Source organism: Salarias fasciatus, chromosome 15 (genome assembly GCF_902148845.1).
Source record: "Salarias fasciatus chromosome 15, fSalaFa1.1, whole genome shotgun sequence".
Classification (NCBI taxonomy): domain Eukaryota; kingdom Metazoa; phylum Chordata; class Actinopteri; order Blenniiformes; family Blenniidae; genus Salarias; species Salarias fasciatus.
The window spans coordinates 15,467,637-15,484,630 of record NC_043759.1 but is presented as its reverse complement, the minus strand read 5'-3'; the positions used below and the strand labels follow the sequence as shown (position 1 = coordinate 15,484,630).

The window sequence follows — 16,994 nt, the reverse complement described above, 5'->3', positions numbered from 1 at the left end:
AGGTAATTATGGTAGTTTGTTTGCCCACTTCTGAAGATTGTATGTGAATCTATATCTGACCGTCTCCAGACATTTTTCACTTTGACATCTCATATTGAGAAAATGTAAATTTGTTAAATGTACATTGCCTCGGTTTCCACCTCCCCTCGTCTCTCTTTCACACTACAGCCGGTCGGGCTCACCACTGATTTCATCTGTCATGCTTGTGCTTTTCCTCCAAACCCAAATGCCTATACCGTCTTCCCCCATGTGATGCACTTTAATTGGTGTATGAGTCGTTTTCGCACACACTCACACACGCACACACCAAAATCTGACTGCTGTATTTGAATGTTTTGTGAATCCTTGTTATCACTCCAATGAATTAATAAATGACTGACCAGCTACATCACACAGGAAAACTTCAGGGAAAATACCTCATCACAGCTGACATGAATGATTTGTTTTATTAATGGCGTGGATGGATGAACGCCATCGAAGGAGTTTATTCAAAGTAAATGACACATGAATAAGGACAGAAAGCTGCTGTAATGTAAGACAATATGTTTCTTGAATATATTTTTGTATTTCATTGTGAATAAAACATTAACTTTGAGACCGTTTTCTTGTCTGTAATGCTTTCTTTTTGTTTGACAATGCAGTAACGGCATTCCCGCCTTGTGTGCTTGAAATAAGTATGAAATAAGTTTTTTTTTTTTTTAATACTACAAAATTGGTTGAGAAAGTAGCTAAATACAGTTTTGTGTGTGCAGGGAGAATGAAGCACCTGGGAGTCATCTTGTCACTTCAAGGACATGTTATAACATCTCCCCGAGAGCTTCAGAGACAATTCACCACTGAGTATTGAACTAAATGAGAACTGGGTACCGAGGCCCTCTCTGGGTTTTAAATAGGGCAGGATGTGTATTCATATTGAGAGGAGAAATAGTGCAGTCTTAGTTGGAGAGGAGCTAATAGAAGTTGGATGGTGAACTTTGTGAAGTTTGCTCTTAGTCTCAGTGGACATTAATGCAGCTGTGTGGACCTACTGAAAAAGTGAAGTACTTAAAGTTCAAATCTATTCAAGTAATTTAATTTTATCACCACAAAAAAACGTGGTTACTTTAGGTTGCTGGGGTTTAAAAAGTGGAAAGGAGCTCTCACAATTATTCAACTCTTCCCATGTGGAATCCAAGAGACAGGCATTCACTTTAACTTTACTTTTTCATTTATTCAGGGCTGACTCAGGCAGACCCGAACCACGACTGAGTGATGAATGGATGAATGGGGCAAAGGTGGTGCATTCAATTGTTTGATGGTTGCATGTATGTGTTTCTTCTATCCTGATTTCCCGTCACAGTCCTAAAACATGTTTAAGACTTGTTGGTATCTCTAAATTGCCTGTACAAGTAGGTGTGAATGGCATCAGTTCCATGCAACCCTGAGTTGGATATTTTCATATATCTCTATCAATAGAACATAATTGGATCTGAATTCAATTAAATCAATTAAAACACAGGAACAAGAGGTGCTATAGGCATATAGGATGAACTCGAACTGGAAGGCAGAGGAGCCTAAAAGATGGAACCTTTCATGAGATGTTTTTTTTTTTCATAGTACTTTAATGGTCGCAGTGATAATAGCTCTAACGCAGTTTATCCTTACAAATGCAGATCCCCATTTGTGGCTAACTGAGTCAGTCCTATTTTCCCCTAAACTGAAAAAACTGCAAAGTTTTTAAATACCTGTGAAATCGACCAATCCATTCGCTCACACCTTTTGGCCGCCGCGGCTGTCGGTCACACGTGAAGTCCCGCCCCCTCCTTACGTCAGAGCGTTTGTTTTTATCCGCGGTGTGCGCAGGTCGTCTGCTAGAGGTGGGCGTTTCTCCGCGTTCCTCCGCACACTGTTGATGCTGAGATTTTTTTCTCCTCCACCAGCGGCTCTCTCCATGTTTCTCCCTACGCTCGTAGAGGACATGCATCATTTCAAGCCGAGCCAGGACAGACTGTACACCACCAGGTGTTGCGGCTGCTGCCATGTCCGGACGGGGACCATCATCCTGGGAACATGGTACATGGTATGTAAAATGGTTCTCTACAGGGGTCAGGGAGCTAGTAGCTGCTAGCACTGCCTCATCACTGCTCCCAGGCTCCCGGTATGATTGAGTTTTGTTATGAATATTATCGGAATGAATGTAATGAGCTGTGAGCTCGTGCTGTTTGCCTTTGACGGGAGCTAAATGACACTTTTCAGCTTTCAACGGCTAAGGCGATGCTAGGATTAGCATGCTAACCGTGTCGGCTAAATATAAACTGTCTTGTCTCATCAGTCCGTAGAGTCTACTCAACTTTGTTCAAACCGTTGATGAATGCTCAGTTTCGTGGGTCATGTTCTTGTGTTTGACGGTGTGAAGTATGAGTTATTTGAGCTAACGTTGTGTAGCGATTAAAGGGCTAAATCAATACAGGCTCGGCTCGTAGAGCATCACGCAGAGTCAGGAATAAAAATACAGCTTTATATCTCACATTGAGTCTTTTGAGTAATCATGTGGGTACTGAATGTTTTGTTACAGGTAAAATCTACTCGTAGGTGTCAGCCAGATGTTTGCACTGTCGTCCCATCACGGAGTTAATCCCCTTTCCGTTTCCCTACGTCACAGATGTCCCAGCTTTCAGTTTCTAAATCCTCCTCCGAGGTTCTCTCTCTCTCTCTCTCTCTCTCTCTCTCTCTCTCTCTCTCTCTCTCTCTCTCTCTCTCTCTCTCTCTCTCTCTCTCTCTCTCTCTCCACACATCAAAACACGGTAGCACACTTCCTCCCCTAAAATCTACGTTTTCTCTCAAATCCTTAAAACATCTGATGGATTCATCCATATATCTCTGGCTTTGCCTCGAGGATCGGACTGCAGTGAGCACGAGAACAGCAAATAGTTAACCCCAAAAAGTTTAAACTTCTGTTAGACAGCGAGAACAGTGGTGACATGTGAGGTTAATTCCTGACACTGAACTACTGCTAGGTGTGTGTTTGGTTTTCTGTCTCTCTGTGTTTGTCCTGTGATGGATTGTCCAGGGTGTATTTTGCCTTTAGCCATAGTTAGTTAGCTGGGATTGGCACCGGCACTCCATCCTGACCAGGAAAACGTGGTGTAAAACAATTGATGGATGGATATTACACAAGGTGATATCACCATATCAATTAAATTCTAAGTAGAAGATGTTTTATTCATTCCCCAGAGAGATGTCACCAGTTGTTTTAATGTCTCTTGGCCCGGGGGACAAAGGATGTCCTGGACCTCTCAGTCCTACAGCGCATTGAGATGAGCCTCTCACCGCAGCTGCGTGTTTGTGCAGAGGATGGTCAGCATTGTCCATGATGGCTTTTAATCTGACCCTTGTACGATCAGCCACAGAACCCAGACGCTTTCGCATCACTGAGCCTGCTTATTAAACAAGTTTCCCCAGATGCTTGTTCTTTTTATTGACCCCTCCTCCATCCCCGACCAACAGACTGCTGTGTAGAACAGAGCACTGTCCACCACAGTAAAGGATCTGAGCCTCCTGGAGAGAAGAGGCGGCTCCCTGCTTTCTTTAAGATGGTGTGTGTGTTTGCAGACCAGTCCAGCCTGTTATCTGGAACCACACCCAAGTATTTTTGAGTCTTGAAAGTTTCCACAGCTGCTCCGTGAATGAGAAGTGGTTGTAATTGCTATAGATTTTTACAAAAACTTAATCTTTTTATTTGATTTATTTATTTATTTCGTGGCGGTATCAAAGTCTTCCATGTTTCAACATGCTGAACAAAGGTGCTCTTTGAGGGCCTCTGAACCTTTTTCCAGGAAATTGTCAGCAGTGGCAATTATGTAACATAAAAAGAATTTATTGAAAGATTTAAACTTGCCTGTTGAGTTTTTTTTTCTTTCAGGAATAGAAATATCTTACAGCCAGTGTGTTGTCATCTCAAGGTTACACTCCAATGAAACTGAGCCATTTATTCTAATGCACAGATACATTTTACACACAATTACTATGTAGACGTTGCTGCAGGTCCATTTGTTCTGTGTTAATTCTCTGAATGATATAAGGCTGCTCAGCATATTTTATAAAACAATTGGAAACGCAGTGTAATTACAGCTGAGAAGATTTCCTAAAAGTGCAGCATGCTGGGTAAATTTTGAGACTGTGTCAGAATGAGAAATCATATGTTGCTTCAGTAGGACATTAATGCAAAAGCCTTAAAGGAAAGATGAAAAAAAAACCAAATGTTTATGACTTTTACGATGGTACATGATGCTCTTTCAGATAAGGCAGCCTCATTTCACTGCTGCTCCACTGGTTCATAGGTGTTTTATTACGTTATACTTTGGCCTTGACCTGCAAAAGTTCTTCATCTCGGTGTTCGTGTTCACTTGCCAGTCAGGATTGAAACACATTGATCTCACAAAGTGTGAAACACAGTAGAATTCTCCATGTCATTTTGTGCGTTAGTATTATCGATATGAGAAATCTCCACATATTTAATTCTCACTGTTTCTTTTAAAATTCAAACGGTGGAAAATCCTGTGCAAACAGCTGAATCAGGAGAGACTTTCTTCGTCTCCGTCTTTCCCAAAGCATGCTGTGCATTTTTGTGAGTGCGAGGCCTTTGAGTGTTTGAATGTTGGCATGTTCTCCTGTCTCTCATTGGTTCCTTGATGCATTATCAGTCCCACATTATTTTAAAGTCGCCTGGTGGATTAAAAAAAAAAAATCAATTGATTGATAAATTGAATTACTGTCTGTAATAGTTGACATGAAGTGAAACCAACACCTGTACGGAAAGTAGGACTTTCATCTCCAAACATATTGCATAGATTGGTTCTTAATTATTCAAAAGTGTCCAATATTTGTATGTTTTCCAACATTTTGTTTGCTTAATTTTCTAAATATCCTTGTTTATCTTCATTTTTAAGGTCATCCATCTCTTGATGGGGATCCTGCTGACTGTAGCTGTGACCCACCCCGAAAACGTTCCCACCATCGACTTGCAGTACGAGGTCATTGATCATTATTTTGCCTCTGACAGGATGTCCGGTGAGTAGGGGGGGGGGGGGAATCTGTGCGGGAATCTTTTCAAAATGACGCCTGAATTCTGAATTCACATTTAATGTCCTGGCCGCACAAAACAGGAGTAGATAAGTTGCACTCCTGCTGGTTGAGTTCAGGGATTCTCACGACCTGTTGTTATTCATGTGAATAATTTTCCTCGGGGAGTCGAGCTCCCCTCCGAATCACGTTTCCATGCTGGCATCACTCTGGGTTGTTTCCTCGGGGATCCATGTTTGTCCTGCACTGTGGTACATTTACGACAGACTCTGCTCTTTCAGACTCTGATCAGTCATTTACGGGATTTTTTTTTTTTTTTTTTTTTTTTTTTTTTTTTTTTTATGGCAGCTTGATCAACCTGCCCTCTCTTTATTCCACCAATTATGTAACCGAGTGAAAGAAATGCAACTTAATTTCTCATGGCTTTTGGTGTGGATTAAGCTGTTTAAAAACCCCACTTCACACACTCTTGTAGGTTCAGAAAATCTTGTGCTTCAGGTAAAAACTGTGAGCAAATACGAGAATATGAGAATTAGCGCTTGATTTTGAGGGGAAAAAAAGATAAAAGAATCAAGCGTGTTTATTTTACAGTTCATGAAGGTGTTACATTCACATTTTAATGCTCGTCATCGAGGTTTTTGCCATCATGGCTGAAAATATTGTGACAGAATATAAAGAGAAATGTGTCAAAATCTGTCAGAAGAGCTTTACTTTGAAAAACATCAGGACCACATGTGAAATTAATTGAGCTGAATCTGATTTGAAAAATGAATATATGTGTTGTTCAAACTTTCGGAGGCACTCTGATAGTTCAGGCGAAACTGAATTGTAAAGGTAATTCCTGACTTTCCTCTCTTTTCTGCTCTTCCAGAAAATGCCTTTGTTGGATTCGCCATCTCTCTGTTGATGCTCACCATCAGCGCCATGATGGTGTACGGCGCCATTACTGTAAGAGTCCACATCCGACATGGCGCCATCATTGTCCGTGTTTCTTCTGCAGATATGTTATTCTTGGAACGAGCCTGCTTTCAAAACAAAAAACGAAAACAAAACACCTTAATCCCAAATGTTTGGACAGCAGCACACACACACTGCTGTGTTTTCATGTGTGTTATCTTCACTTCAAGGCCTTCAGAGATGGCATCAGGACCGACAGGTTTGGTCGCCGTTTTACCTGGTTAAAGTAGGCTCAGAACGCCCACTTCTGCTTTAGCTGTGCCAGTAGTACATGTTCCCGTACTTCCCTTTATTCCAGTGCAGTGTGGCAGCCCTTCCCGTTTGTGTAACATCACGCACACGAGCCATGGTTCCGATGTGGATCATAGTGAAGCAGTGTGTCGGTTGACATGCAGAGTGCATTGTGCTTTTGATAGACGCAACATTCAACGTGAAAAGTGTCTTGTAACTGACTGGAGGGATCACCATGCATGATTAGAAAGTGCGAGCTAATACACAGGCATCACAGAAAAAAATGCAAATATCAGTGAAAAGTGAATTGGTGTGTCAAGTATTTTAAAGTGAAATTAAGTTGCAAGAATTTTTACATTTCATGATTATGGTCTTTCGTTTGAAACAAAACAATGTCTTTTGCATTTAAAAAAATAATGAATGATACAAAAAAGATTGCTTATACAGGTTTATGTCATCAGTTTAAATTAGATTCTATTGTAATAAATAATGGCAAAATTAAATTTACGGTAGCCGTGGTAATGGGATTTGCACTTTGTCCCTGGTTCTGTGGGCCTCCGATTTCAGCCTGTCCCAGGTTGACCAGATTTGATTTAAATCGAAATCTGAAGAAACCTCAAAACAGAATTTTGAACTTAAAAATGAACGTCTCACTTGCTCCTTCATGAGCAAACCAGCTGTTGCATTTATATATGTTAATAAACAAAGCATTAGGTTGAGGTGATGCATTGTGGTCCCTCCATAAATCACAGAAAATCCTCCCAAGTGAGTAATTTTTGTTCTTGTTGTTCTGCTTCCCTCCTCCTCCTCCTCCTCCTCCTCCTCAGTATCGTGACGGCTGGCTCATCCCGTTCTTCTGCTACCAGGTGTTTGACTTTGCTCTGAGCTGCCTGGTGGCCGTCAGCTCCCTCACCTACCTGCCCAGTATCAGGGACTACCTCGACCAGCTGGTGAGTCTCACCAGGACCCAAAGCGAGACGAAGACTTCACTGTTATGTTTGTAATGGAGCGGGAGTGGAGCTGCTGCTCCGCCCTGCTGGGTCCCAGCAGAAATCACTCTGGTTTTTATTTGCTCGATTGATTGTGGTTTTGCTGATGAGCCCCGGCGGAGTTTACAACCGTGTTTTCTCTTCCAGCCGGATTTCCCATATAAGGATAACCTGCTGTCTATGAACTCCAGCTGCCTGCTGCTCTTTGTGCTGGTCTTCTTCACCTTCCTCATCATCCTCAAAGTAAGTAATCCTTCATTCACTGTCAAGCAGGCGTTAGATTGTCTAATTGGAAAGATATCCTCCCAGTATTTCCACATGTTGAGACTTGGAGGAAACGTATTTTAGTTGGTTATATGACAGCAGAGAAAGCGGCTGTCGCATCTCCGTCGAACTGTTTGAGCTACAAACGCTCTCCTCTGTGCCGTCCAGGCTTACTTGACCAACTGCGTGTGGAACTGCTTCAAGTACATCAACAGCATGAACATGCCAGAGATCGCTGTCTACCCTGCCTTCGAGACCCCTCCCCAGGTACGTGCAGGCCGGCTCCACCTTCTGGAGCTCTGGTTGGAATCCCTCCTGCTTCATCAGCTCCTCTGTAATGACTCCATGGAGCTGATCGCAGAATTAAAGTGTGAATCGATGCTTCTTTTTTTCCCAGCAATTCAGTATTCAAGTTCATGGGCGGTGTTATTTTTTTTCTTTTATTTTAATGTGAAATAGATTAGAGGAAAAAAAACCCTTCTCCCTTTGGTCCTAGAGGTTTTGTAATGTCCAATGTAATCCAGCTGGTGGCGCAGCATCCTCACTGAAAGGATGAGTACTGTGAGCAAAAGGGAAGAACATCAGTTTCCGGATTATTCGTGTAGAAAAAGAAGGATGATATGAGCTGCTGGTTCCATTGGAAGCTTTTTTTTTTTTTGACAGTAGAATCATCTCGCAGATCAGCTGTTTGTGTGTAAATCGTTGACATTTGACCTTGATGATTTGATGATTTGTTGGCATAAAAATGTAACAAGTGTGGTTTTTTTTTTCCTCTTTCTTCTCCAGTACATCCTGCCCACTTACGAGATGGCCATGAAGATGCCAGAGAAGGAGCCACCTCCACCTTACATGCCAGCCTAAACACCAGCCCTGATGCCAAAACACGCACACACACACACACACACACAGCTGTCATATGCATTCCTACATTCCCTCACTGACCCCTTTGAACACCATTACGCCCTGAGCCTCTCCTCCCTCTCTGACCTACCGTGTAAAAAGGCCACTGAAGACGCTGTTCAACTTTCACGCCGTAGAGATGTGAGAGGAGCATTGTGGGAAACGGATATCTGTGTGACTCTCGATAAATGAGTGAATGAATGTTGGGAAAGCGAACAAAGCTCCCCCCTTCCCTGTACCTCCCTTTGGCCTTTTTATTTTTTTAATGTCTTAGTGAAAGGGATCTCTGTGGAAGTTTATTGCTTGAAGTGCTCTCATCGATCCATCACCACTCTATCAATAGACTGATAAATGAAATGTAAAAAAAAAAGTAAATAAATCCAAGACAATCCACTTATTATAGCTTTTATTGTTGAACTGTGTTTTGCTTTTACCTCTCTAATTATTAAGATGTAGACTATTCCACCTCAGTCTTGAATGGAGTCTGTAGCACTTTGTGTTTTTTTTTGTCTGTTATTTATTTAGCCTTGCTGTGATTCGGTTCACCGCCGCCCTCAAGACGCGTTCACTGACCGCTGACAGATCGTTGTCTCCGCTTCTTTCTCATCTGGCCTCTGCAGCAAGCCGTCTCGTGAGCATCAGTTGTTGCATGCTTATCCTGCGCCGCACTCTCTCCCATTATTTTACTGTAATATGAGTTTGTCCTAGTGGAAATACATTTGTCTTCAATAAACGTTTCAGAACAGTCATATCGTCTGTTGATCTTCTGTTCATGCCCAGTGTGCTCAGGAGAGTCAAACATATGGCCTGCGGACCATAACCGTGAAATCATATGAAAATATTCAAGTTGCATAATTTAACACCAGGTTTAGAAATTCAAATATTCCATGAAATCCCAAGAAAACAGAAAAAAAAATCTGCTCTCAGTACTTTTTTCAGTTTGGTTTTCTTCTCAAAAAGATAAATGACTTTCCAGAAATCCAAGGACAGGACGAGAAAATGACCACCCTCCTCTAAATGCCATACTTTGTACATACCTTACTTTACGGCACCCTTCAGGTCATGTCCCAGCCTGGGATTGGGCAGAGTGTTTGACGTGCCCCCCCCCCCCCCCCCCCCCCCCCCCCCCCCCCCCCCCTCAGTCCTCCTCATATGTGGAGGAGGCCGGACCCCCGCAGAGGCGAGAGGGGAGCAGGATCCTGATCCTCGGCCGGAGAGTCGGTGTGGGACCATAAGGAGTACTGCCTGCTGAGACGATGAGGTCTGCTCTCTGGAGCCTGCTGTACGGCGCCGCCCTGCTGCTGTGTGATGCCACGGCCACGTACCACCTCAGCCCCGGCGACCCCCGCCTGCTGGCTGCGCAAAGCTACGCTCAGAACAGAAACAACGGGCGGCCACCGCTCAGGACCCTGGATCCCAGAAGTAAGACTTCTAGAACTTTGTTGTCTTTGTTCAGATATGAGTAGATTTAGCAGGCAATTTATCATATTGGTGGGAAAAGCCTGAGTAACAATGACGCAACGTTAAGATGCCAGGGAAGTAACTTATTTTCAAAGTTACTTCAAGCAGAATTTCAGTATTTCTATTGTTACTTTCACTACACAGATATGAGCATATCATGCATGTATTATTCACATGTAGAATATTTTTGATGCATTTTTCCAGGATTGCATGCAAATTCTTCTTGTTGGTCAGTCTGCAAAGTTATTTTTTTGGATAGTTTAATATTGTAATAAAACAAAATAAACATACTTTCTTGTCATTACAGTTTAGAAATCAAAAATATGTATCATTGAGAGTTTGTACCGAGTTATTTGACACAGTATTTTATTAATTATTCATTTATTTAAGCAACATTTTTTAATGACTTCAAAAAGCAACATGCATGAAATCTCTGATCTGTAAACAAACTATTTGTTGTATCTTCCCAGCTGAAAATACACTCGTGCTTTAACTAATCACGTGTCTGTGCAACGACAGTAAATGTTTATTTACCTGCAACACAATGTCAACCTGCACTGCCTTCCTGTGTCAGTCTACTAATGATCTCTATCACTTTTCCTTTCTGGTGGCGCTGTAGTTCACCACACGTATACGGGAGGGTATCTCTACCGCTACCAGCCTCCACGGATCCCTCCGCCAATAGTGTACCGACCCATCCCACTGTCCCCACCAGTGACTTACCACAGGCCCCCGGTCCCCGCGCTGCCCTTTCACCACAGGTTCAATCAGCCCGTGGCGCCTCGAACGCATCACATATACGCAGGCCACTCTCAACCCGTCCCTCTGCATCCGCATCACAGGGTCAAAGGTCCCTTCCCTTACAAACTGAAAGGCCCGTGCCCGACACACTCCGACCCCACGGCGCCCACAGCGCCCGTGGTGCCCGTCCCCCTTGTCTTTCCCACTCCGCCAGTGACAACAATGCCACCAGCAACTACGGCGGCAACGGTGACGGCCGTGGCGACCGCCGCGCCGCCGGTGGAGACCACCGCTCCTGTGACGCTACCGGTCAGTACCCAAAGCGGCTCCGTCACCAGCATCAGTCCTGTGGAGACAGGTAGATTATTACCAGTCAGATTGGCTTTCCAACCCAAACCATGCACCTCAATGCTTTCCAGCTCCGAAATGTGTTTGTTCTGATGAGATTCATGGAAGACACTAGGCAAGGAAATGGTGAATGGTTCGCTTGAAAAACTTTATAAAATCAACGAATATTCTTGTTGATGGTGAATTAACAAATGTGTAACAGCCAGCACCAACAGGTTAAAAAAAAGAAGTTTTAACTGATCTCAAATTTCACCCCAAAAGGAAAGATCTGAAACGATCTGAACTCCAGAATTGTAGCTGACTCTATGTGTGTGTGTGTGATTGTTGAGGCTCTTCTAACCCTGTGTCCATGTGCAGGTGTGATGTTACTGTTCACGTTTTGGACATCCAGCATCCTTTTCATTCAGGACAATGAAATGAAAGGATAACGCTCGTCTCCGATGGACTGTTGAATCTCTGAAATGATGCACAGTATGTCGTTCAACATACGGTATATCATTTTAGTCGAACCGTCATATTTGATTTTGAGTTTTTTTTGTGCTTGTGGGGACTTGTACATCCCTAAGAGTTTTGTTTTTGATGATTGATTACAAGCTGTCATGTTTGTGTCTGACTGATGATGAAATCCTGCGATGGTTTGGTTGATTACCAGAGACAGATGCACAGTGCAGGAGCCGACCCCTGGACCTGGTCTTCATCATTGACAGCTCCCGCAGCGTGCGCCCCGGTGAGTTTGAGAAGGTCAAAATCTTCCTGGGGGACATGGTGGACACGCTGGACGTGGGGTCGGACGCCACCAGGGTGGCTGTGGTCAACTACGCCAGCACGGTCAAAATCGAGTTCCTGCTCAAAGACCACTTCAGCCAGCTGGACATGAAGAAGGCCATCTCGCGCATCGAGCCCTTGGCGGCCGGCACCATGACGGGCCTCGCCATCAAGACCGCCATGAACGAAGCCTTCACCGAGCAGTCCGGAGCCCGGCCTCGCTCCAGGAACATCTCCAAGGTGGCCATCATCGTGACGGACGGCAGGCCTCAGGACCAGGTGGAGGAGGTGTCCGCCGAGGCCCGGGCGTCCGGCGTGGAGATCTACGCCGTCGGCGTGGACCGCGCCGACATGCGCTCGCTGCAGCAGATGGCCAGCATCCCCCTGGAGGACCATGTCTTCTACGTTGAGACCTACGGCGTCATCGAGAAGCTCACCTCCAAGTTCAGGGAGACCCTGTGCGGTAGGACACAGAGGGGCCCGCAAGACCTCTTCCAGCATTAACCCCACTTCTAGCTCTGGCTCTGGTTCTGGTTCCTCGGTCTGGTGCACCTTCAGTCCACAGGTGGGGTTGTAGCAGAATGTGGATCATTGACGGTGTTTTTGCCGTGTGATGGGTAAAACATACGAGGGTGAATGCTCTCAACCCCCACATGGACTGCAGATGGAACCTGCTCGTTGTCATCAGTCTCAACTCATGTGAAGTTTTGGGCGGCGCGCCGCCCGAAACTTTGGAATGTCGTCCATAATTTGTCCAGCAATCAAAGTGTGTGTCAGTGCTTTGAATTGATCTTTTGTTGTTCTGTATTGGAAATTATTTGTTTAAATGTACACTGAAACCTCAATTTTTCAAACTTGTAAACATCAGAGAAACAAAATTCCATCCAGATTTGGGCACAAGGGACGGGGATCATTCTGAAAAATCCAGTCAGTGGTCTGAAATGACATGAAGTCAAAGGTTTGAAAAACTGAGGATCTGTTGAGTTTTTGATTTTCTGTTTGTCTTGTCTCTCGTGTTCTCTTATCCAATGTCCATGTGTTGTTGTCTGTCAGGGTTCTGTGATTTCACCTGCGTTGTCCAACACACAGCAGTTCGCGAATGACCTTGGCTGAGATGTGGTGAAAGTGTCTGAATGGACCAAGTAGAAAATCTGAACAAAGTTCTCACATTTTAAACTCTGAAAAACATTGGCCATTTTTTGGAAAAATCAACATGTCAGGTAGAAATGGATTATTTCACTGCTTTATATCAGCAGGTAATCCTCGTCTAGTGTTTGCAGCTACAAAGCCCAACCTTAAGCTACATACGCTCTGCATGCTCGCACATGAAACTGTCTTCATGCCGCCATCTTGAAAGCGCCATCCCTTAATCCCGGCTGATTCTAGGTGTGGACCCCTGTGCCATGGGACACGACTGCCAACACATTTGCGTCAACAGCAACGCCTCCTTTTACTGCAAGTGCCGGAATGGTTATATCTTGAATGCGGACAAGAAAACATGTTCCCTGAAACGTAAGAACATACTGTGTGGATTCCCGCAGCTTTCTTTTTGCGGTGATACTAACGCTGCTCAGGAGCTGAAAGAGTTTGTATAGAAAGAAAGGAGCAAATTGTGTTTATTTATTGATTTATTTTGGGCTTCTGAACAAGGCTTCACAACATCACAACCAACTCCTCACATTTGTTGGACAATTGAAAAGTTTCGCTTGAGCTTTGGTTTGTTCATAAACAGCAGGCTAGTTTGTGGGGGGGGGGGGGGGGGGGGGGGGGAAGAGTATGGGTGGTATTCTGTGTGCTTTTTCTTCTTCTTTTTTTCCCCCTCCTTGCATGATCTGTTATGCTGATGTGAAATTTTGCTTTCTCCCGTGTGAAGAGGTGAAGGTGGAGGTGGTGGAGGATCCCTGTAAATGTGAAGCGCGCCTGGCCTTCCAGAAGCAGACGCAGGCGGCCCTCCAGCAGCTCACGGCCAAGCATATCCTTTCTGTTGTTTCAGCTGGACGGTGCTTCGTTCTGCGCGGTTCCGACAGGTGGCTCCTTCTGCCTGCTGTTATTGTTCATGCAACGTAGTTTAAACAGCGCGTGCGACCGCCGATGGAGCTTTCCTTGACCGATCACACTGGCCGACGTGTCCGGGAGAATCGAGCGTCTGGAGAACATGGTGGGCCGAGCTTGAAGGCTTCACACCGGGGTGAGCGCGGACGGCTTCTTCCCGCCTTGGGTGATTGGTGGCCGAACCTTTCCGTTTGACCTGCTGTTTATTCGTTTTTCGACAGAGGCCGATGACTCGTTTCACTTCCAGTCAGGGAGCCACGGACTACTGCTCCATGGACATGTGCTTCCTGTCATCTGGCCTCCAAAGCGCTCCTGCACAGAGTTCAGCTGCGACTCAAACCCAACCCACGTCTCCAACTATTAAAGATCATGTGTGTTGGTTTAATAAATGCAATTATATGTGATGATTTTGAAACTGCTGTACGTGTTACATCGCTTAAAATAAATGAACTTTTGTAATGTATAAGCACCACATATTTGGTTATTGTTCCTCCTTTGTAGGATTATATATGTTTGACATACTTTTTGTACAAAGATTGATATTGTACATACTTTTCTTGGGGCAAATTGCCTTATTGACTTTCCTTTGTCCTAAAAATGGATTTTATGTTACAAAGCATCCACCTAGTGAATGTTTATGCATCCAGTATTTATACTCTTTTTTTAAGAATATTAACATTTCTGTTTAAATTTGTATACAAATTTTTAAAGATAGTACTCTAATTTTTTTTGCATCTTTTAATGTTATGAGACTGCATAATGTTTGCTATAATATGTATGAATGTAATGAACTGAAGAATCAGACAATAAAATAATGACATTGGAGTTTGTTGCCATTTTAATGTCTATTAAAAAAAAATTAAGTTTTCAGTATACTGACTGCCACACTGTCCTCGGCTTGAACAAAGGATGATGGGAAATGAATGCAACACGGGACTAGAAATATTATTTTCACCTAAAGAGCAGCAACAATCAAAGCAACGTTTAACTCAAACTAATTTTTTTTTTTTGTCTTTATAAGAGAATATCTTGTTTTGTGAATTTTCTCTTAAATTAATGACACCACATTCAGCAGAAATGTTTCTCTTTAAGAGAACATGCAGTGACGTTTTAGCTTCTCCTCACATCTGGGTGCAAAATTTTCTCTTTCAATTTGATCTGTTTTCCCGAGTCACAGAGCATTTTATTGATCACAGTTCATTTGCATCGAAAATGAAAAAGCACAGATGGAGGAACACACAAACTCCTGAAATCACATTTATTTGAAATACTGTATGAGGATCAGGAACATTATCATTACTTCTGCACTCATTATTTAAGATCTTTTTTTTTCTTTTCTTTTTTTACATATCCTTATCAAAGCTTGTCTGAAGAATAGCCATGATTGGTGAGCATTTCAGGAAAGAAGTTATTTGGAGGAGCACGTGAAGAATAAACTGACTTCTGTAGCATGATTTATGGCATCACTTATCCACACGCAGCTATTCACACACACTGACGGAGAAACTTGAGGCGAGACACCCGGATGGAGCGAGATGAGACTTTTGTGTCTCCACACACAAAGGAGGGCCTTATAACAGCTGTTCTTATGAAACCATAAATTTCAGTGGCGTGTACAGTATGTATTTCTGTGTAAATATAGAAAGGTAAACATGGAGGCTGAGCTCCGACATTTCTGTTAACAATGTGCCATGATTCCCTATGGCTTCACAAACCTGTCTGATACCTGAGGTCAAAGGGAGATCACTTCTTAACTCTTCTACTTGGAAGTGTCGAGCTTGGTGAAAGGATAATAACTCCTAATCTGAGACGATTTCCTTATCGTGGCCGAACGCCTCTCAGACGACGCCATCTGTCTTTAGTACCTTGTTGTCATCATCCATTTATTTACACCTTCCGCGAGGCCAGAAAAACAACAGACAGAGGTCACCGTGTTAACTGTGGAAGGAGCTGGCCTGTTTGCCCGAAACGGCTCTGACAACAGAGGCGCCTCTGTCTGCGGCGGCTGTGCGAGGCGGAGAGTCAACACCGCAACGTTTACCCCGAGTCTGGCCCGGATCCTCTCCCTCCTTCCTCCAACCAGACAGCTGTTTTATGTTTGTTTGCTATTTCAGTTCATGGTTACCACACACACAGGCAGCCAGACAAGGGAGCCCACCGCAAGTTTTTCAAGGAGGGGGGGGGGGTTAAAAAAAAATGGAAAAGATGAATGGGACTCACACAGCTCTGAGAAGTGGAAAAGACACATCGAGTGGGCTACAGGGTATGTCTGTTCTGAGCGTTTACGCAACACAAGCTGAGGACTTCACAATATTTCAGAAAACTGTCGAAGATTGTTTATTTTATTGATAGGGGCAAAATAGGAACAATAAAGCTGTTTTTTTGTGGTTTTGACTGAGATTTCTCAGGTATCTTTACTTCATCCACCTGAAGGTGTCTGACAACAATGTAGGACTTCAGCTATGAATCGGACAAAAGGCTGCTGGCCACCCAACCCGACAAGAGCAGTAATAATAGAAGTGGCCGTACCAACTGATTTTATTAATATGAAATATAAAGGTATGTACTTTTTTGTGTTCATGCAGAAATCTGGCTGCCATTTCCAGTTTCACTGAAAAACAACACGACAGTTTGAGTCATTTGACCAGTACAAAAGGTGAAGAGTGGTCGTCAGTACAGTGCGGTGTGTACGTCGGGGGAGAAGACCCCTCCTGAATCCGGGTGCATGATTGATGTCTGTTCTGTTTCTGCCAGACCGAAGAGGACTTGGATAGTTTCTGTTAATTCCGTCAGCAAACAGACACATTCAGAGAAGCACAGCAGCTCTGACGCTGCTGAACATCACCATCATTGCCTCAGGTTGACAAAATGCACCTGTGAAAACTTCATCTAAAACTAAATTGATGGGAGGAGGAATCAAACCGACTCAGCATTGACAGGGAATTTGGTTAATTTAATAATAATAAGAACAAACTGTGCACGTCTCTGATGTAAATGTGCACAGTTCACCCACTTTTCCTCACTGGGACACTGTGTGTTAATTCCATTTTCTCCTAAGTGTTAACAGCCACCGGTATTTTTCTCTTCGGGGTCAAACTGGTCTCTGTTTGATCTGTTTTAACTCGTCCGCACAGTCTGGGGATAAATGGGCCACAAAATGGGAAATGTATAGCTCCCGAATGACCCGTGGTTCGTCCAGGTGTTATTTTTCACCAGAAATGTTGA

The 16,994-nt window shown here is 43.7% G+C and overlaps 2 protein-coding genes across 2 annotated transcripts; both read left to right on the top strand.

Annotated features, from left to right (window-relative positions):
• The first annotated feature begins 1,826 nt into the window (after nucleotides 1–1,826).
• Nucleotides 1,827–8,503, top strand: laptm4a (lysosomal protein transmembrane 4 alpha). Its single transcript, XM_030111066.1, has 7 exons — nucleotides 1,827–2,059; nucleotides 4,929–5,049; nucleotides 5,933–6,009; nucleotides 7,077–7,199; nucleotides 7,386–7,481; nucleotides 7,671–7,769; nucleotides 8,289–8,503. Exons 1-7 carry the CDS (start codon nucleotides 1,892–1,894, stop codon nucleotides 8,361–8,363), a joined length of 759 nt encoding a protein of 252 aa, XP_029966926.1. The 5' UTR covers nucleotides 1,827–1,891; the 3' UTR covers nucleotides 8,364–8,503.
• A 1,155-nt stretch (nucleotides 8,504–9,658) lies between these two features.
• matn3a (matrilin 3a) lies at nucleotides 9,659–13,890 on the top strand. The gene is made up of 4 exons (XM_030110394.1): nucleotides 9,659–9,824; nucleotides 11,605–12,180; nucleotides 13,591–13,689; nucleotides 13,835–13,890. Exons 1-4 carry the CDS (start codon nucleotides 9,659–9,661, stop codon nucleotides 13,888–13,890), a joined length of 897 nt encoding a protein of 298 aa, XP_029966254.1.
• Nucleotides 13,891–16,994: the final 3,104 nt, after the last annotated feature.